The sequence below is a fragment of the Seriola aureovittata genome, chromosome 3, assembly GCF_021018895.1.
Source record: "Seriola aureovittata isolate HTS-2021-v1 ecotype China chromosome 3, ASM2101889v1, whole genome shotgun sequence".
Taxonomy (NCBI): domain Eukaryota; kingdom Metazoa; phylum Chordata; class Actinopteri; order Carangiformes; family Carangidae; genus Seriola; species Seriola aureovittata.
This window is the reverse complement of record NC_079366.1, coordinates 26489711-26510441: the sequence shown is the minus strand read 5'-3', so window position 1 is coordinate 26510441 and position 20731 is coordinate 26489711. Positions and strand designations below refer to the sequence as shown.

The 20731-nt window shown below is 41.2% G+C and overlaps 3 protein-coding genes across 4 annotated transcripts; 1 reads left to right on the top strand and 2 right to left on the bottom strand.

Moving 5' to 3' along the window:
* Positions 1-1527: 1527 nt before the first annotated feature.
* Positions 1528-3225, bottom strand: LOC130166571 (pyrin-like). Its single transcript, XM_056372257.1, has 3 exons — positions 3119-3225; positions 1842-2115; positions 1528-1717 (listed from the first exon to the last, which is right to left on the bottom strand). Exons 2-3 carry the CDS (start codon positions 2104-2106, stop codon positions 1563-1565), a joined length of 420 nt encoding a protein of 139 aa, XP_056228232.1. The 5' UTR covers positions 2107-2115; positions 3119-3225; the 3' UTR covers positions 1528-1562.
* A 1135-nt stretch (positions 3226-4360) lies between these two features.
* Positions 4361-9504, top strand: LOC130162818 (vascular cell adhesion protein 1-like). Its single transcript, XM_056366659.1, has 7 exons — positions 4361-4594; positions 6125-6320; positions 6481-6556; positions 7745-7883; positions 7970-8299; positions 8523-8750; positions 8954-9504. Exons 1-7 carry the CDS (start codon positions 4540-4542, stop codon positions 9022-9024), a joined length of 1095 nt encoding a protein of 364 aa, XP_056222634.1. The 5' UTR covers positions 4361-4539; the 3' UTR covers positions 9025-9504.
* A 140-nt stretch (positions 9505-9644) lies between these two features.
* Positions 9645-17579, bottom strand: LOC130162801 (ubinuclein-1-like). Of its 2 annotated transcripts, none has more exons than XM_056366640.1 (14): positions 17495-17579; positions 16589-16843; positions 15919-16023; positions 15699-15797; positions 15250-15390; positions 14970-15049; positions 14276-14849; positions 14096-14166; positions 13010-13139; positions 12790-12914; positions 11707-11829; positions 11402-11545; positions 11242-11292; positions 9645-11107 (listed from the first exon to the last, which is right to left on the bottom strand). In XM_056366640.1, exons 2-14 carry the CDS (start codon positions 16817-16819, stop codon positions 10495-10497), a joined length of 2487 nt encoding a protein of 828 aa, XP_056222615.1. In that variant the 5' UTR covers positions 16820-16843; positions 17495-17579; the 3' UTR covers positions 9645-10494. The 2 variants fall into 2 exon arrangements, with proteins under 2 accessions (XP_056222615.1, XP_056222623.1); XM_056366648.1 differs by lacking the exon at positions 17495-17579 and adding an exon at positions 16997-17321.
* Positions 17580-20731: the final 3152 nt, after the last annotated feature.

Here is a 20731-nt window from a genome sequence, read left to right as displayed (position 1 = left end):
TACTAATAGTCATAATCTGTTAATAAGAGCAGTTGTTTGGGTGCCAGACTGGGGAAAATCCTCCCTCAACACTTCAGCCACGGTCGAATCAACCTAATACAGGGTGCCACAGCAAAAACTTCTTTTTAGGCCCCTATTGACCTCCAGCATACATGGCAGTATCATTATTTCTACAGGCACCTAAAGACCAACTTTTAATCAAGCAGTACACTTAAAGCATGTCTCAGGGTAAGATTTGGTGTGTTTAGTTTTGGTTTTATTTTTGTGATAAAATCATTAAAATCTTTATTTGTGACTCGCTAAAATGTAACAGTAAGACAAGTCAAAAGTACTGACTCACTAATGTCAGTTATAAAACAATGTATATCTATTGTTTGCTAACCACAGCTGCTATAAACTACTGGTCATACCAAGGGTGTTATTTATTGCTAATGAGAGATTATGTTATTTCCTCATTAAGATGTTACATAGTCTCACTTTAAATATAGCCTTTTAAATGTCTGCAGAAATCAATCAACCTTATCAAGAAACCCTTCCAGTGGGCTATAGGCTATTCAGGCTGAAACATACTGTATATACAAAATCAAGTTAGCTTAGAATTAGGAGTGAAACCAGAAGATGAGGAGGAGGAGGATGTAGGAAGGGGATTTTGTGCAACTGTCATTCAGATGATGAAAGATAGAAACAGACAAATCACAGGCGAATCACCATCATGTCTCTTATAATAAAGAAAATTAATTCACATGTAATTACTTGATTATGTCTAATTCTTTCCTTTCCCTTTCTAATTATATATACGTATTTATGATTATTGTTTGCTGACACGTCCCTTTGCACTAGTAGGCATTAAAGCAATAACAATGCGCTAAAGCTTAGCTACCACAGGTCTGTTCATCCAAAATGTCAGATGTAGCAGGTCACAATCTCTGAACTGATAAATAACTGATGGACATCTGAAACTGTTTCAGAAGGAAAATCCCTCCAAAAGTTAAATAACCATGTCATAAAAATGGGAAGAAAACAACATCCAGTTTCACATTTACTTCGTCCTGATTATTGAACTGGACTGATTTGATATAGACAGCTCTCAACAATGAAATGAGAACTGGCTGTTGGATACAGTAACACAGAAACTTTATGGTCCACTGGGGAGGTCACATCATTGTGACCCTAGAGTGCCACCTGCTGGCACCACGTGGAGCTGACAACCACCTGCTTTAATCCCAGGATCAACACTTTTAAATGACTCTCTGTCACAGAATTAGTTTTATTAATAACTGTTGAATTTGAAGAAGTGAGCCAGTGTTAACACAACTGGTATCACCTGCACCTTTCCTAAACACATTTCTTTAAAGTAGTTGTGGCAGTTCAGCGTAGTCACACTTTGTAACTTTCTATATAGTAGTTTTCATTATTACTGCTGCAGTATGTGTTGCACAGGACTGATTATAATCTTTATACAGTTTTTATTCTAAGTCCTCGTTGTATATTGTGTCATGTTAAAAAAAAAAAAAGTACAGGCCACACTGCTTGTTTTGTTGTTTATTTAGCAGGGTAACAAATCACGCTTTGTTGATAGTTATATTCCATGATCCAGCAGTGGAACCACTGACTGTCGGGGCGATGACCACACCTCCCTGCTGAGCTGATATTGTGGTCGGAGCAACAGCAGGTGCCGAAGCAGAGGAGGAGGTGGAGGATGCAGCTGTTGTTCCCCCTGCAGATGAAAAGATACAGACACAGAGAGTCAGTGCAGACACATGTAAACAAAGTGTGGAAAGAATCTGGTTTTGGTTACTTTGATTCACAGGTGAGTTTAAGAAACTCATCATCCACTGCACCTGTGTGTGTGTTCTTTAACTTCTGTGCAGTATTGTTCATGTTCATCTTCTTCAGGATCTCAAGAGTGAAGTTCACAGCCGAGTCGTCACCGTACATCTGAACCATCTTACTCACAGTTTCTGTGCGGGGTTTTCCCTCGAGATAGGACTTAGGAATTGGTTTGCAGCCGTTCATGAGCTCCATCGAGAGGAACCACTTAAACTTTTCAAACTCACAATTATCCAGCTCCTCCAGAGTCTCCATGAGCAGCAGTTCAACCCCCATTTCTCCTCACTGAACGGACAGAGGAGGAGCAATTAGTCATTGTCCAGAGTAGCCTTCAGGGTTAAAGGAATATTTCAACAATACTCTTGTTTTGTTTTGTTGATGAGGTGAGATGAGAAGAATCTCTCATCTGTATTCGTGGTTTTACAGGGGTTTATGTGCTGAACCCAGGCTGCAACTACAATTACATGCATTAATTGAATAATTTGTATCTATATAATGTCCAAAAATAGAGAGCAATGCCCATCACAATTTCCCAGAGCCCCAAATGACATATCGAATTAGCTTTCCCATAATGCAAATTGACATTAGTTTCGATTTGACAACCACCTTATTACATCATCAGGATTTTTTTTTCTCCAACTTTTAAACACAGAAGGCATTATTACTGTTGAATAGGAGTAAACTGACAGTGGAGTGACCCTTCAAGGTGCTTCATACCGAAGGAGGAACCTGGCAACCAGAAAATGATCTGCTACCATGAATGGAGCCATTAATTACAATTTAAAACTTCTATATAAAGGGTTACGAGAAAGTGGTACGAGAAATCCTCTGTAACATTAATGGATTCACACCTGGATCTGTAGCTACATGATCTCGTCACAAACCCTTACAATAAACAAGGTTCATCTGCTCTTAGCTCTGAGGATCTAATGTGAGTGGACACGTCGTGAAGCCTGGAGAGCAGTAAACACGAGTCCATTTAACAAGTCGTTTACACAGATGTGTGTGTGACAGCGCGATATAGTTACACGATATAATAATAATAATACTTATATAAAACAACCGGCATTAAAGTCGCGGCAGACACATAATCGGTACACAACACAATCTGAATCAACAGGTCCGTCAGGCTCGATCTCTACACACTTCTGTAAAGTGACTCTGTAAGTGTGGAACCGGCGCAGCAGCAAGACGCACCGACACCAGAACCAGACCCAGAACCAGAACCAGAACCGAAGCGCGAGAGCTGCGTTTCATTCAATGAGCCCTATAATCCAGAAACACTCACCGTGTCACCGACTGAACCACAGATAATGTAAAGAAAATGGCGCAAAATTGCAGGCTGGGTAGTTTCGTTTCTAACCCATCTACAGGAAGTTTACGAAACTTTAGGCCACAGCAGCTGGGTTCATACAAAACCACAGGACTGATGCCCCAGTGGTAAGACAGACTTTTCTCTTAAAAGTCACCCAATGAAAGATTATTAGACTTTACTTATATACTTATACTTAAATGTAATAGTAATTAATAGTAAATGCAGATCCCCACTAGCAACTGTATTTTAACAGTAGCAACTTCTCCTGGTCCACATTAATGTAGTTTTATATTTTACTGCACAGAATATTTAACATCACAGTGAGACTTGACAATAAATTACACACTAAGACAAAACCAACAAACAACATGACTCAAAGCCTGTCTATTACATAAGATAGCTCTACATGATATTTATCACCTCTCAGACAGATGAAAAAAAAAAATAATAATAATAAATATTATTTATTAAGATATTGCAATTGCTTCAGTTGGAATAGTAATTTTTGCATTTCTAGTTCACAAAAAGAAAATCAAATTAAAATGATGGTGATGTGATTTTTGGTGGGGGCTTAAAAGCAAGTTCCTTATGTCTGTAGAATATGATTTACAAGCTGGAGCATCATGACGATGCTTTATTTATGGTCTGTTGTGACACATTTTACCTTTATCAAAAGAAATTGCTGCTCTTATGATTTGAATATTGCAAATGGCCATATTATGATTCTGATAATATTTGGATTAATTGTTCAGCCATAGTAAAAAATCAATTAACTGAACCCACTAAATCGCATGTAAAAGTGGGACAGATCGCTCTCTACATCCATATTACATCTTGATTATCTCACGATTTTGTGCGATAATTTTCTCAAATAAAGAAAAAACCTGATAATGTTTGTCATGTCACTGAGCTGATAGCTGTCATTGTCCAAAAGGGTCCAAAAGTGTGAGGCCATGAGAGTGGCCCCGCTTTACCATTGCTGTGTAAGTGATCTCTCTCTCTCTCTCACACACACACACACACACACACACACACACACACTCAGTCTTGCCCTCCATGCCTCAGCACTGCACTACATTATTCTTGACCCTCCCTTCCTTCCTCTCTTGATATACCAACAGAGAACGCCCATGGTGGGTTTCATGGGCCAAAGCAAAGGAATCACTGATTATTCGTTTCAGCCATAAGTACACACACACACACACACACACGCACGCACGCACACACACACACACACACACACACACACACTCCTATAAAAACCCGAAGTAGTCAGTGTTTTTCTCAGAAGTCTCAGACCGAGTTGCTGCCAGCGTCACACAGCAAGTACCGTGTGTTTCAGAGAGACTTCATATCAGCAGTCTGTGTTTTGGAGCCGGGGAAACTGACTAAGGATGTTTGTTTGTGGTTGGCCAATCACGCTTCTGCTGTTTCGCCTTTTCGGCTCAGGTGAGTGAAATGTCACCTGGATGAGTGCTATGGACAGGTATGAAGATGACACAGGCTGCTCTTTTAAATCAGTAAACCAGTTCTTTTAGCTTGTGATGTTGCTGTTAGGGATGTACGGTGCTTGCTACCCTTCATCACAGATTGTGGGTGTCAACATTGTTGAGCAGTTCAACCGAAGACTGTTTTTTTTTTCACTTTCAGATTGAATTATTTTAGACTTTTTTTATAGGATTAAAGAAACAGAAGTATAAGCAGAGAGATGAGCAGGGATTGAGAGTGTGTGGACAGAGTATGTTGTAGAGTTTGTAAAGTCCTTTCAGACAAACATGTAACTCTGGGTTGTATAAAGTAAGCTGACAAAATGAGAAAAATAACGAATAATTTTGAGGAGCAGTTATATATTATCTTCTTCTTCTTCTGTCATTAACTGGCAAAGTTTAGTACAAAGAAACTAAAGTACTGTAGAATCTTGAAGTACTTATACTCACCTCAACTCCACTGCACTTCAGAGGGAAATATTGTCCCTTTTATTCCACTACATGTCACTGACAGCCACTGCTGTTTTCCCATAACATTTGGCAGATAAAAATGTGCTACACTGCAACCAGCTACAGAATTAAAGAGCTTGTTACATGTTAATGCATCAGTAAAATAGGTGAAATGGTCAAAAGATGAGACATATGTGTGATTCCATCCTGACAGTTTGATTTTTGACAGACTTCTCGCTCTATTGATGAGACAGTCTGAAGAGACAGAACCTGGTAGCCGTCTCATTACACTCAGTTTGCAGAGTGGCATGTGGGAAACATAACTATAAATTTTGACAGCTGGTATGCTGACACACACACACACACACACACACACACACACACACACACACACCGGCGGGCTACTGTCAGTGAGATCGTCTGATAGGCAGAACAAGCACAGGATTCAGTGGAACAATGGTCACAGAAAAGAGAAGGGAGTCCTTTTGACTTGGGCAGGGTGTCCTTCCTTCCTCAGAGGAACACACTGGGTGTATTCAGGGCGCTACAAGACAATGGTTCACAACAGATCAGCTAAAAAGTGTATTATTTCACGAGATGGCAAAATTCAATTGACCCTTGGCTGTATTATGTTAAGGCAGGGGAAAATGACTCATAAGTTCATACAACCCTCTGCACCAAGATAAACATTTGGAGGGACATATTATTGTATTTCTGTAACTGGATTTATCACCACAAATACCTCAACATGTACTGATACGACCTTTAGGAATTTTTATCTGATCCACTGATTTCTAATGGGGCCTCCTTAAAGGGATAGTTTGGGTAATTTTACATGGGGTTGTGTGAGGTGCTTATACATAGTCATTGTTTTACCTGCGGTGGATTCAGATAGGCAGCTGAGGGATGTGCTGCTGCGGACGGGGGCTTCTGTTGTACTGTGTTAATCCTGCATTCAGTGTTTACATATGACTTGTTTATATATGACTTACTGTGTCTTTCTTCCTTTCCCCTCTCCCTGACCACTCCTGTGAAACCTCAGTTACCCCATCCCCTGTTTCCACTAACACACATGCTCCACGTCTTCCATCGCAAATCTCACCCCCGTCACCCTTTCCATCAAATCTCCCACCTCTCCCTTCTTCTCTCACTATCCCTCCCCTCATCGGCAGCCCTGGGGAGCCAGGAGAAAGACCCCACTGCCCTCTGACGTTGTCACCCTCCACTCTGGTGGTCAGGTATGGCAAATAACTTATTACCTGACAACCAAATTCCCAAAATATTTTCTTTTGTTCTGCTTTTCCGTATCTGTGTAACCACTGACTTGTGTGGGAAGTGTACTTTCCCCTGTTTCTGTGTGAATTTGTCACTAATTGCGTGTAAACTCTCCCATCACAGGTTTGAAGATCCATTCACGGCTAACTGCTCTGTATCAGGGAAGGGTTTTCCTTTTCTGGGTTGGGAAGTCCCGCTGGTAGGGGAATCAGTGTTGTTGAATGTATGACTTGAGTAATGTTAAAGGTCCCATATTCTACACTTTTTTGTTTTGTTTTGTTTTGAAGTTTTGATAACCTTAAGAAGATATATTTGTGGTTTTAAGAACCAAAAACAATCTCAGTGTAGTTTTACATCTCCTCTCTCAGTCTTCCCTCTGGAGCTCTAGTAACAACAGGTCGGTGAGCCAATCAGAAGAGAGGAGCCTCTGATCTCTGAGCCTCTGATTGGCTGACTGATTTCTGAGTGATCCAATCAAAATATTGCAGATTTCAGGTAAAAACTCCAAAACCAAATCCTGCAAATTTGGACGGGTCTTGGTACATGGCTGAGAGCAGTGACTGCTTTGTTATGACATCACAAAGTTTTTAGGCTCATTTTCTGAATACAGGCTGTGTGCATTTCTCTGTGTGACTGAGCACTTTATACAATATGGGACCTTTAACATCCCTCATCATGTCTTTGTCGACCCCCCGTTATTTAACTTTTCACCTTGCCACAGTGATGTACAGGCGTATGTTAGGACCCATGTGACATCACTTTTGGGGTGTAGTTACAAGTGCAGCAAACCGCACTCTGACCACTCCCAGCACTGATCCCGGAGTTGGAGGGTGTGAAAACTTTAAGCCAGAGAAAGCAGTGACACCCTTCTGTTCAGCCCGGTTACCTGGTTACTCTAACTTTCCTGCAATAAAACTTTTGTTGACTCGGAGTCAGATGGGCTGATTCAACGCTATTGTCACATTCACACTGTGGTTATTGCTGATGTATTGGTCTGTATTGAAATGTCATGTCCACAGTGCATTAGCCCAGGCAGGGTCATTCCAGGCCAGATGGGACCCCTGGGTGTTCTGGGTGGATCCAGGTCCCCTCCCAGTTAGACGTGCAGAATATCTCCACAGGGATATTCTCAGTCACACCTACGAAGTTTTTCTATTGTTGCCTTAGCTAAACTATGAAGTGGCCCTATCTGGGCCCACACCCAAAGACTCCAAGAATGCCGCACCTCCTGAACACCCACAAAGACAGGGTTTACTGCAGGGCTGTGGTGTGGGATTACACTGTTAAGGGGCCCCTAATAAGCGAGTAGGCCACCACCCAGATGATAACATCTATTGTAGTGAACAGAATCTCAATAGCTTTTTTTTGTGACCTTTTGCAACTCCAGGCACCTCTCGATATCACTCCCAATCATTTTCTGGTCTGGCGCGTGGACAAGATGACTGAGTGGAACATCACGTCTACATGCTACGCACTATCTGACCATGGAGGACAATGCCAGATTAATCTCCCTGTAACAGTCTACAGTGAGTTTGTAATTTTATCTTTCTGACATGTGAGAACATGCATCAAGCCTGTTCTGTGTGGCTGACCTGTACACATGTCTCCACAGAGCCTCCAGACCGCGTGTCCATCAGCTTTGTTGATCACTCCGGGCCGATGTTTGAGGGCCGTCACTACACTCTGCAGTGTGAAGTACAGGACGTTGCTCCCGTTCAAAACCTCACTGTGACCTTCTACAGAGGACAAACAGCTCTGGGTCAACTACAGTCCAACGACACAGAGAGGACACCGGTGACTAAGATCTTCACTGTGGACATCTTGCCCAGTAAAGAAGATGATGGAGTCCAGTACTGGTGTGAAGCCAAGCTGGAACTGGGACCTGAAGGACCGCAGCATCCTCCAGTGGAGACATCACAAGAACTCAATGCCACAGTCCTCTGTGAGTGAAACTGCCAGCGTTTGTCATTACATATTTCAAGCGTGTAATTTTTACCTATAAGAATTTCTCTCTTCTTCTCCCTCTACCTCTCTTGGGTCTCTTCACATCTTTAAAATCTCTATCCTTTTTTTCAATACATCACTTCCTCTCGCCCATTTCCTCGTGTTAAACATATCAACTGTCTTTTCCTCCACTCCCACCTGCGACGTTTCTTCTCCCTCAGATGGTCCACACCTTATTTGTCCCACAAAACTGCAGGTGAGAGAGGGAGAGAGCATCATCTTTGAGGTGAGAGGAAACCCTCAACCATCAGTCACCTGGTTCAGAGATGGGCAGGCGGTCGACCTGCCCACTAACTCAAGCAGAAAGCATGCTGGGAATTACACAGTCTGGACAAAAGGACTGGTACAGAAAAACTTCACAGTGGAGGTGGAAGTCATCGAAAGCAGTGGTAGGTTTGTTTTATCTGCATAAATTTAACTAAAACACTCAATTTCCAACAGAAATAAACCAGCGAAGAGTTCAAACTTGCAATCTACATTTTAAATTCCCATTATTCTAAACATTGAGAGGTTTAATTCAAAATGTCTTCTGAGGCAAAGATTTAAGGTCTGCCAGCACTGATGGAATTCATTTGTCTCTCCCTCTTTGTAGGAACCTCAAACAGCTGTAATATATTTTTCCTTCTGGCCGTCCTGTTTATTCAGACGATTAACCGGCTGTAGACCCTAAAAGAACCCAGCGAGGTCTGTGATTCGTCTCTCTGTGCTGTTTGGATGAACTGCTCCTGCTCTGAGAAATGTTTGGAGACTCACTGCTTTGTGTCTCTCCTCTTATGTCGGGATTCATGTCTTCATCTTTACGTTCAACCTTTCAAAAAAAAAAACAAATAGGGAACAATGAAGTTCTCTGCTTGAGATCATCTGCCCAGGTACTTTCTTCTGCTGTCTCCATGTAATGCACAAGTACATTTCAAGTCATCAAAAATCATTCTCATCTTGTACAACTTCATAATCCAACAGTCATACTAGCATAGGTTTTACCTCCTTGCTTATTTGTCTGTAAATGTTGTTTTATGAAATGTCTGAACCTTTGCTGAACAATGTTAGTGTTTGTCCCGTGTAAATGGAGCGGCCCGAGTGTGGCACCGTCTTTCTTCACTGAGGTCACGTTGTTTGCTGTACATTAAAATGAACTGTCATGCATCCAGCAGCACTACGTTCTTGCTTTAGACATGGACTCCCTATAGTTACAAATATGTGCAACACTTCTGTGCAACATGTTTGAAAGTGTGTGACTGAAACTTCAGACCTGCTGACACCACAACCAAAACACAGGTTACAAAAACGCCTATAGCATTTAATCTCTTTATTATTTATTCATTCAAAGTAAATTATTTACATTTCAAACAAAAATACTTTCAATTACAAGTCGTAGCTAAAGGTTATCAGAAGTGATTCACTGAGTAGATTGGTCTCAGTTTTCAGATGAGATGTCGGGTCACTTGTCTACTCGTTGATAAAAGTGCACGAGTATTACTCTTTAGTTTCTTTGCATCTCCGATGACGTACAACACACCTTGAAATGATGAAGGTCACCAAATGTGGAAGATTATATAAATAAAATCTGCAAAATAAAGTCTACAAAACAAAACTGAGTGCAACTGAACAAAGTTTTTTGGGTTGCACTTTAGCAAAAATACAATACTCTGCTACTTTTTTGGGGGGGTTTTCTTTTTATCTTAAAAATGAGATTTGCAAAAACTGTCAAGACTGATGTCGTCATTATTAAATCCATCAGGGGAATTTTCTCAGAGTTTTAAACAGAAAGCCTGTGACATAAACTGGGGCTGTGAATGAGTGTAAAAATTATTGACCTTGGAAATAGAAGTTTGACACAATAATATTAAGCCAAGATCTACTGACTACCTTTTTTCCTGAGCTTTCAGCCACATCTCTTGGTCTTCAGCACCACAGATGTCGGGTGGAATTTTTTGTTGTGGAGTGTGACAGTCAGGAACGGTCTAAGAGAAAGATGCTCTTGGTCGCATTATAGGATCCAATGAGGGACTAAAGGTGAGGATTAGTTTGACCTCTGCTGCTTCGATTATGATCATTCTTTTAATCCCTTTAGTCTCTTGTGAGCCAAAAAGTAAATCAATAAAACTTGTAACTGTAAATCTGGACTGGGAGTGGTCATTGTACGATGATGTCCGAATCATCAGAAATGATCTCTATCTGGTCAGCATCCACGTGCCCGGCGAAGTTTCCTGTCGGCAATAGCTGCGGAAAAACAACCTGACATACCCCGCTCACTGGCAAACCGCCGACTGGGCTGGACTGAGGAGCTGGAGGAGGTGGAAGAAGATTTTTGGTGTCCACCTCAAAGCTCCAGTGCTGAACTGATCGTTTGTATTTTGCAACAGCTGCCGCCAGGAGCTCCTGAGAAACTCTGAGAGGTTGCTCTCGAGCCAGTGCTTGATCAGCAAGGAGATCCAGAAGTGAATGAGTCGGCGCGGATGTGGCGTTGACCCGGAGTTCGCCTCCTGACTCCGCAGGTGTAGAAGAACCAGCATCCACTGTCACTCCTCCTCCAATTTTACTCTCCATCTTTTTCGAGGCAGCTGCCTCCGTCCTCGCCACACCAAGTTGCATGGAATTGCAAATATTTGAGGTTACAATAAACACATCGTCCGTGTCTTGGAGGAGTTCTACTTCCAGTGGCGGAGTTCCCTGGAGAACATCTGACACTGTGGCACAAGCTCCTCCGACAGAGGACTGCTTCTTATCTGATCTGGCCTTCTTTACTCTGGGGACATGTGAGACAGATTCAGTGATATTTGATGAGCTGTCAAATTAGTTGGCACTTTAACAACATTCAGAAATTCATGCAAATTACAAAATGAAACTTGTAGCTGGAACTGGACTGATTACTGTACTTACGGTAATGAGGTGAAGAGGCCTAATAATTTCCTGCTCTCCCTCATCAGTGCCCTAAAAAAGGAAACAATTAAAGAAAGGGCATGTCTGCATATACAATTAGGTGAAAAACTTTTGAATGCTTGAAAGACATTTTATGACTTAAGATGTAGGAGAGACGTACCAAGATTGCATCCACCCTTTTGGCCAAAGCGGTTTGACCTCACTGTCCAGCAACATCTTGAGGTACTCCTCCATCTCCTGGCTGCCTTTCCTTTCATTTTTATATTTGTCCATCTTTGGCCGTAACACATGGCACAAGCACTCCCTGCATGAGAGAAAATATGACCAAATTTACACAAGGGAAAAGGCAAGAATATGCGTGCTAAAGCAGGTTACTTAATGTCCAGTTTCTGTCTGTTCATGTGTTCACACGTGATATTTGAAAAGATCTTGTACTTCAGTGTGCTGGTCTTTATCATCTCTGACCTGATCTCCTCGTTCCATTTGAAAAACTTCTTAGGACCTCCTCTTTTCCCACCTCTCTCCTCCACATTGTCCTCTGTGCCGTCCTTCACACTCTGTTTGCCCTCATTCCCCTCTTCTGTTGCCCTGACATGGACATAGGCACAGTTACTATTTCCAGTGTGGCCAGATTTTATTTCTTGTTCTTCTAATAACAGTTATAGACAGATAGAATAAGTAGTCTATTGTGATTAACAGCAGTGATGTTGTGACATCAAATTTAAAACAACCACTTCAGGCTTGGAACATATTTGACCTCTGACATTTAACTAAATTAAATTTAAGGAAAACAACCCTCTACATTGTTGTTGTTTTTTTTTTTGTATTGTTTAAATAAACTGTTTATTTGCACCCAGGTGAAAATAGTCACATGGCACCGATTCAGGTATTTACACCCGTACAGGACACCTAATGGCTCCCGAAGCCATTTTTTTTGCACTGTTACAAAATAGTGTACAGGACGCAAAATGTTGCAATGCATGTCCGTGTAGCAAGTGCCAAACGCCAGGTGGCGATCTAAACATCTGCTGCTATCAGGTGCTTATTAAATGCCACCAGTGCAGAAAGACTTCAGGAAGTCAGGTGAGATATTATAAAGAGCGACAAGTCCTCATGGGGAGAAGGTCGAGGCGGATGAATGGGTTAGCCACTGGACTTTCTCCAAGGAGACTGGGATTACACTCCTGTGTGAAATGAAAAGTTGATATTTATCTATTTTCAGACCTGGTTGACTTATCTTGTTGTTATTATAATCAGTGTTTAGGTCAGTTTGGTCAGGTTTAGGCAACAAAACTATTTGGTTAGGTTAAAGAAAAATCTGCTTTGGATTAAAATAAACCTTTTCACAATGTTCACCATGTGTTAGAAAATGTGACTCATGGAAGAGCCGCAGAAGAGCCTTAAAATCCAGGCGTAAACAGCTACATTGGCTATCCACCCCAGGTGCACATAACATTGTTGGCTATGGACTATGGATGAATAGCATCTGTCATCATGTGAATAAGAAGAATCCCCCCCCCCCCCCACGATTTATGCCACTGAACTTACTTTGAAGCCTTAACGTGTTCATATGCTTGGCAGTTTGCTTGGTAACAGGCGATCTGTTCAGGCATAGCTTTGCCGATGGCCTCCTTAAGTTTCTGCACGGGATCCTCCACGTCAGGAGGTTCCTTCTTCTCAGAGTCAGTTTCAAGAAGTTAGTCGCATACAAACACAAAACTTCCACCAATTCTGTAATAAAACAACTCAAAGCGTTAACCTCACTCACCATGTGCGTGAGAAATAGTCTCTTTACGCGTTTTAAGAGCGCATCTCTGCTGCAGGGCAGGAATGACGACAGGTGTGTGTACACTTTGGAGCGCAACTGGCCGCCCTGCTCCCGACACTGCAACTCAATACTGGGCCAAGAAAGTCAGAGAGTTGACGTATGCTGTTACACACTATGTTCAACAACACTATGGATGGCTCAAGCAAAGAACAAACCACTGAAAGCCTGATGATGAACATGGGTCAGATTAATGGATGAGAGAAGCTCAGGGAGCTGAGGTCATCAACTGATCACAGGTCTGGTGATTTGATCCACGAGCAAAACACTGCTTTTAATTAGCACTTCAAAATCAATTATGTATGAAAGTGTGTGTGTGTGTGTGTGTGTGTGTGTGTGTGTGTGTGTGTGTGTGTGTGTGTGTATGTAAGCTTTGCACTCTCCCGAGGTTAAAGATGCTAATATAAGCACAATCAATTTACCACGACAACTGATTTCAGTATTGATCTAGAAACAAGGCCAGGATTCTGCAGCCATGCTAGCAGCTCCGTGAGGCTGTACTAACTAATGAAAACGCTAACGTGCCGATGTTTAGCACATGTAATGTTTACCTTTTTCGTCGTCTTAGTTACGTGAGTAAGCGTGCTAAATGTCAGTTTTGCAGGTACAGATCAAAGGTCGATGGATAACCAAAGTGATAACGTTTCATCCTGAGGGAGACACGAGTGTGTGAACCTGCCTTTAATACTTTTAGCCACAGTATACAAACAATCAGCTGACATCTTCCTGGGGTGTCCAGGACTCGAGCATTCAAATATCTTGCCTTCTAAATCTTGCTGAACCTAGATCAGTCTGAGGAAACAACATTTGATATTTACAAGTGGATTCTGGGCGATCCAAGCTGTAGTTTAAACTGATTAATGACACAACTTAACAACCACATGCTTCTCCACAAGTGAAATCTGTTGTTAAAGTTGTTAAAAAGCACGATTTCTGGCATTTTGTAGTTGATCCGGGTTTTAAAAACAGGCTTCCACTGAGCTCCTGGATCAAGACAACATTTGCTGTCTGTGGTGTTGGATTACTCACTCTAGCAGGATTGAGTTGATTTCTGGAGTGAAGAACTTGAGTTTCGAGCCTCCCTCCGAGGTCTTGGCAGTCTGAAAAATGAGTGTACATCATCTGTGTAGCCATCCTGCATTAGTGTATTGACACATGCACACAGACATCTTCATTTCAGCATATATAAATAATAAAATTTAACCTTACTGCCACGAGTTTTCTAATGCTGTCCTCCAGTGCTGGGGTAAGTCCCTCCGGCAGCGGGGCGCACTGCTGAAGAGAGGTAGAGCCGGCCTCTGACAGGAGCTGGATTGGTTCTGGATGAGTCCTCCGCTCCAAATTAGTCTTTGTATTTGGAGGTTGGGCTTGAGTGAGACTGTGATTATTTGTTTTGGGTTGGAAAAGCTGCGTCTCTGTGGCAGCTTGAGGAACCAGTTTTGGTGAAGAAGTCTCTTCGCTGGCATCTAATAAAGAGACCAGATCAATAACAAAGTCCACTGTGCTGGCTGCCTGGATAAGAGCGTGGTCGTTGGTCGAGCCGATTAAACTGAGGAGCGGGTCGGTCAGTCCTGAGCCCCCACCGCCGGCTGCGTCTGCCGGGCACAGAGGGATTGTGGGTACACTGATGATTCCTGCTGCCCTCTGATTTGCTTTTTCCATTTTCTGTCGTTCCTTCTCCTTCTCTCTTTGAAACTTCTTCAGCATGCTTGTGACACTTAACGTGCCAACAGCCTTTTTCTTCTTCTTCTTCTTCTTATTCAGTTCGAGTTCAGACAAAGTGCTACAAGATGATTACGCTTATGAGAAAATTATTCTGAGAATCATATTGAATCAAATGTTCGAGCATCAGTGTCAAACTGGCTTTTTAAACAAAAGATAAATTTACTTTGTCGCCCCTCACCTTGACTTGGCTCTTGACTCTTCATCTGCTCTGCACTGCTTCTTCTTCGGCTTATCCTGTCCAGCATTGAGTTTACGTTTCTACAAATGTATGTTTGAAGCCATTATGTCTGATAAGATACGGTTTTGAAATCTAATCAAATTGTAAACTTTTTCAAGATACAAAACACTGGTGCAAAGAACAGTTTTGGAATTCAGTCACTCCTGAAACACAAACTCTGTTCCTCTCCAAGTCTGTACAAAACATCCATTAAAATGCTCCACGGTGATGCACTACTTACTTTTGAGGACTCAAGCGTTTTCTCCTCTGTTGTCAAGTTCTCGGTCTCAGTGTCGGAAGCCTGGCGGAACTGCAGCACGCCCGAATTTACATAGAATCCACCAAATTTAGTTGTGATGGAGGCCGGAACAAATTCGTCATACTGCAGAGACCAGCCAGAAGCAATATCGTAATCAGATTCAAATCATTTCTATCAATACGGATTTATACAGCCGAAAGAAAATATGAGCAGAGGAAATTTCGTAAGACCTTTTTTTTGTGAAGTAAACTGCTGAAAAGCAAAAAAATTTCCACTACATGGGAATCAACAAGGCCTAGATACAGCATGTAAAACTGTGTCTTTGTGCAACACAATGAAGATGCTGATATATAAAATAGGAAAAAAAAAAAAAAAAGGAATTGATAACAGTTCTGGGGAAATTGAAACATGTGACATAGCAGTGGACTCACAGCCTCAGAGTTGTCGATGAAAGAATCATCTTCATCATAACCGTATCCAATATCGATCAGGTCCTGAATACGATCCTTCTTTTTCGTGGGTTTGCCACCCTGCAGTGAGAGGATGCAAAATATTATCTTTCCGTTTACGATGAAGACTTAAAATTCCAAAATGAAGGAAAACCTGTCTTCATAGGATCAGGTTTGCAAAAAAAAAAGAGAAGCTACTCACATATTTTTCCTCCAACTTCCTGGCAATGGCAGCGACTTCATCATCCTCTCTCCCCTCTTCCTCTTCATATTTGCTCAGTGGGTCTTTTGCTTTTGTGTGGTTGATCTAAAATGTAAAGTCTCTTATGAACCATTACATTTTACACAAAAATAAATATTTCTGTATCCTAGAGTCAGAAATTTAGCTCAGTTAGCCCCATTCATTTATCTCAGTTGTTCAAATGTGTTGCCACTTTAAAGTTGGACAGCTTGTGAAATCTTGAAAAGATTAAGGCAATTATCCTGGTGAAAAGTTTAAACATTTAAATGAAGACAAACTAACGTAAAACAAGTGTCAAACAGCACAGGGAATTAACTTTAAAATAGAACATGCAGGAATGTCTTATTGTTTTAATTTGATCACTTAAGAAATTGATGTGCACATAAGAAAAGGTGAAAAAACTAAGTGTATCTTAACATTTTTCTTCAAATCTTCTATAAAAGGACTTTTTGAAAAAATATATAAATAGTAAGGGGGGGTGCACATACTATTCCCTGCTAATTGATACGACCTATCAAACTGTCAGGTTACATGTACAAACATGTGGAGCTTGGATTGGGATTTTTTTCACTGCAGGCTATTTATATTGATCTAAAGTAGTAGAAGTAAAGAAGTCCATATAAAACCCCACCTTGTTGTCAATGAGCTGACTGTAGCTGAACTGTGGAAAGCTCCGCTCATCAGGCTCGAACAACGGGAGGATCAGTCGGACCGTGTCGGTGTCAGCGGTTCGGTCTGACCCGGTGTCTTTCCCCCGCAGGACACTCGATGAAGACTCGTGCTCCGAAGCGGGCGGGTCGGGGGGTGAAGGCGGTACGTCGCAGGGGAGAGTGGTCAACTGAACTCTCCGGGATTCAGCCATCACACCGGGGAACACAAACCGACTCTGTGGTTCGGGTTGAACGAGACAGGAAGGGTTTGATTAAGGAGAAGTAGATGCAGGTGTGCTCAACTGTGTCACCCACACGCAGCCAATCTCATTCCATACACTGATGAATATTTGTCAAACCATGTAGCTTTAAAAGCTGTCCTTTAATACCAGGTGTTAATTCCTTTATCTTTCTGTTTTTATTATTAGGGTTCATTAAAGAAACCCCTTTAGAGAAATAGGCTTATTGGCTTTCTGAGTGATCAATACCACCCTTTCAACTGTCCGGTAAAAACGGTTAGCTAAGATGTAGCCTGTAGCTAGCTACTAACATAAAAAAAACAAAACAAAAAAACATCCGCCTTCCTGTATCTCTAAACCTTGGTAATGATTTAGGCCACATCTTTTTGAGAAAAAAAAAAGTGGGAAAAAAAAAACAAAATAGAAAAATTATACATTTGCGTTTCAGGAGCTTAAACTTTTATTTTCTTGGCATAGTAACATTTTTAGTCTCAACTGGTTGCCTGGCAACAGTTTCAAAAACAGTTTGGCACATAACCTGACATTAAAATGGTGAATTTTCTTTCTTTTTTCTTTTTCTTTTTTTACACTTGTGCAGATTAAACAAATGTATGAAGTTAAGCTGTACTGGTAGATGGATGTTCTTACCAGGCTAGTTAGCTAGCTGTTCCCCCTGCTTACAAGCCGTATGCTAAGCTTAGCTAACCGGCAGCTTGTGTTAGTTTCATGCAGAGCTTCCTATTCAGACCTCGTCACTTTTCGCACACTTTGTGTTCTAGACTTTATTGTAAATTGATAACATATTTGCGCATCAATCTGCACTCAATAATAGTGACAAAGTGAAAACATGTTTTTAGATTTTTTTTGCAAATGTGTTAAAGATCAAAAACTCTCATTTACATAAGTATTCAGAGCTTTAATTCAGTAGGCTACTTAGTAAAAGCCCCTTTGGCAGCAATTACAGCTTCGAGTAACCAATTAAAATCTTCTTGAGTAAGATTTAGACTAGAAATTCAAATTTTGTTTTTTCGTCCTGACATGCAGTATGAAATGTGGGGCCTTCACAGGTGTGTACTTTTCTAATCATTTCAATTTACCACAGCTGGACTCCAATCAAGTTCCAGACACATCTCAGGGATAATTAAAGCAAATAGGATGCACCTGACCCCAATTTGGAGCCACAGCACAGTTAATGATTGCTTGACCCATCAATGCCCATCAAGACACTGTTGTTGGACATTAGCTTTGGTTATAAACACATGTACAGTACATCAGACTCTGCTTCTGTTTGTGTACTTGTACCTTACAATAAACCAAATAAAAAAATAAAGGGTCTGGATCACCAGATTACCATTGTGGTTACATGGTACATTTCCTTACATAAAGTTGTGTTTAATCAAACTACTTCAAACTAACTGACGCATAGAAAATAAGCCAGGCAGAAGTAGTGTTTAGTTTCTGGATCTCTGTACAAAATATAATGAAGTTGCCACCTTTGCTTTGTGCAACGTACTTGATGGGAACGTGGCAACAGCTAATTTTTACCCCAGGATCCAGCTTCCTTAATATAGCCATGATACTTTAATTTTTGATAATGTGAGCAGCATTGTAGCAAAAATAAACAAAGAGATTAACTTTTTTTCTGTCACTACACATCTTATTGTTATATATATTTAATTATGGTGACAGTGAAAATATGAAATGAATTTCTGTGGTGTTTTGAATGAAAATCTCCTCTGCTTCAGATTCATAATTGAGAATTGTCCATGATTGCAGGGGCGCACAGATTTGGGTGCTGTATGCAGAGAGATGCAGATTGGACCTGCACAGTGTCTTTTCACCACAGGGGGGCGCTGAAGATCCGTGAGGCCGAGCAGAGGACACTGTAAGGGAAGATGCCATAAGATTTTTTATGGACAGTTTACCTTAGATCCACCATGAACTCCTCAGCACACACATACAGGCTACACCCTTATTTAATTTGACAATGAAACAGAGTATGTGATCAGCATATACTTTATGTTCGTAACATTTAAAACTGAAACATAACACATCACTGATATTTATATAATCCTCAAATTAAGGCTAATTTTCAATTCCAGTCCTAATTTGGGAGCAACTTGAGTGTCATCGTGTCATCTGAGGTGATGGCCTGACAGCAGCAATGTATTCGGTAAAACACAGGGGTTTTTTTTGTTTGTTTTTTGAGGGTCAAAAAGACAATCAAATCCAGACAGTCATGTGTAAATCCTGCTCTTTTCATGTAGCCTGCACTCAGCCTGCAGTGAATTGACTTTGACAATTACAATAACGGGATAATTGCAATCTGTCACCATACATTCGTGTTAGCATATCACAAAATAACCAATCTGAGCGCGAATTCAGTCCGCACACATGTCCCTGATCTGCATAACACACACTGCACCCCGCTTTGTAATTATAAATGAATTTCACGGTGCGAGGCTTTTAATGCAAATAATATGGATCTTTTTTTTTTTTTCCTCTCTCTGACCAACAGGACTGAGTGTGAGCGTGTATGAGAGAGAGAGAGAGGGAGAGAGAGAGGGAGAGAGAGAGCAAGAGAGAGAGCGAGAGAGAGAGAGGGAGAGAGAGAGGATCAGATTGCAGCCAAGCTTTGTTTGACTAGCCTCCCCTCTCAAACGAGTTAATGGGATGGAAGTTATTTGCCACCATGAGCTTATGATGCGAGGTCGAACAGAAGCGTTGAATCCTGAAAAAAAAAAAACGTCAATAAATGTGCTGGAGACAATGAACTAAAATACACAAGAGCAGGACAAAGACAGACAGATGGAGCCTCTGTGTGTGTGTGTGTGTGTGTGTGTGTGTGTTGGTCTGGTTGGTGACAGGGACCCCATCAGTGCAGGATCAGAGTGGGGAAATTGGAGGACAATGTTGGAAGAGGGGTGTGGGGAATAATTTAAAGCGATTGGGGAGGCGGTGTCCCAGAGGTGCATAATTCACTCATTCATTAACCAGAGCAAACAGGAGCCAATATTAATTAACTCGTTCCTCGTGCCGAGACGCCCAGAGAAGCTCGTGCTTTGTTGTCAATTGGCCACAACAGTTCTTGGAAGTGAAGGCTTTAAAATGAGAGGTGAGAGGCCAGAGGGTGAAGGCGGGTGTTAAACCTGGAGTCATTGTGTGCCTGAGTGTAGTTTTTTTTAAGCTTTTGAGTAGATAAATAATAAATAAAAGTACATTTGTCCTCAAATAGTTAACCTCTGTGTAGCTGTTTCCTTAGAGATTAAGATTTTACATACAAAACAAGATGTAATGCTTTTGCATTGACCAAACAATCAGGATATTAAACAATTAGATTAGTTCGCTGCTGACATTAATGCATCAACAACTGTAATAATATATTGTAATATGACACTTTGAAAAGGGGCTAATCTACAGAATGAGTATATTTGAATGCAGATCTTTTCTTGCATTTGCTAACTTCTTTCACCACTTATACTATTACTACAACTACTACTATAATAATAATAATAACCACCAGCAGCAACATTGTCACCATCTTTGGTTGAAAGTAACGCAGTACATGTACTCATAGTTATTCATTTTGAGGTAAAAAGCATGGATCTTAAACTGCTAGGGGCCTCCTAAAAACCCCAGGTTAACTGTGTTGCAGGTGTTTTATGATCATTTTATTCAGTTAGGGCACAGGAGCTCATCTTTGGCCCCAGGTTCCCCTGGTGGGTTAATCCAACCATGCATGAGCTGTATCTATGTATTTCCAGTTGGCTCTTCTTGCATCCTCATACGGCACTGCATTTCTTCTTACACCAATACGTCTATTTAACTCCTTGATTATTTGACTTTTAGGCTCTTTATACAAAACATATAACTAGCTCATAAATT

Bases quoted from the DNA above. Each gene is read 5' to 3' on its own strand.
- LOC130166571 (XM_056372257.1), bottom strand. From the start codon at position 2,106: ATGGGGGTTGAACTGCTGCTCATGGAGACTCTGGAGGAGCTGGATAAT. The intron at 1,718-1,841 runs GTGCAGTGGATG...TTTCATCTGCAG, and splicing joins GTTAAAGAACACACACACAG to GGGGAACAACAGCTGCATCC.
- LOC130162818 (XM_056366659.1), top strand. From the start codon at position 4,540: ATGTTTGTTTGTGGTTGGCCAATCACGCTTCTGCTGTTTCGCCTTTTC. The intron at 6,321-6,480 runs GTATGGCAAATA...CTCCCATCACAG, and splicing joins CCCTCCACTCTGGTGGTCAG to GTTTGAAGATCCATTCACGG. The intron at 6,557-7,744 runs GTAGGGGAATCA...TTGCAACTCCAG, and splicing joins TGGGTTGGGAAGTCCCGCTG to GCACCTCTCGATATCACTCC.
- LOC130162801 (XM_056366640.1), bottom strand. From the start codon at position 16,819: ATGGCTGAATCCCGGAGAGTTCAGTTGACCACTCTCCCCTGCGACGTA. The intron at 15,798-15,918 runs GTGAGTAGCTTC...CTCTCACTGCAG, and splicing joins GGAAGTTGGAGGAAAAATAT to GGTGGCAAACCCACGAAAAA. The intron at 11,546-11,706 runs GTCAGAGATGAT...TCTCTCATGCAG, and splicing joins AAATGGAACGAGGAGATCAG to GGAGTGCTTGTGCCATGTGT.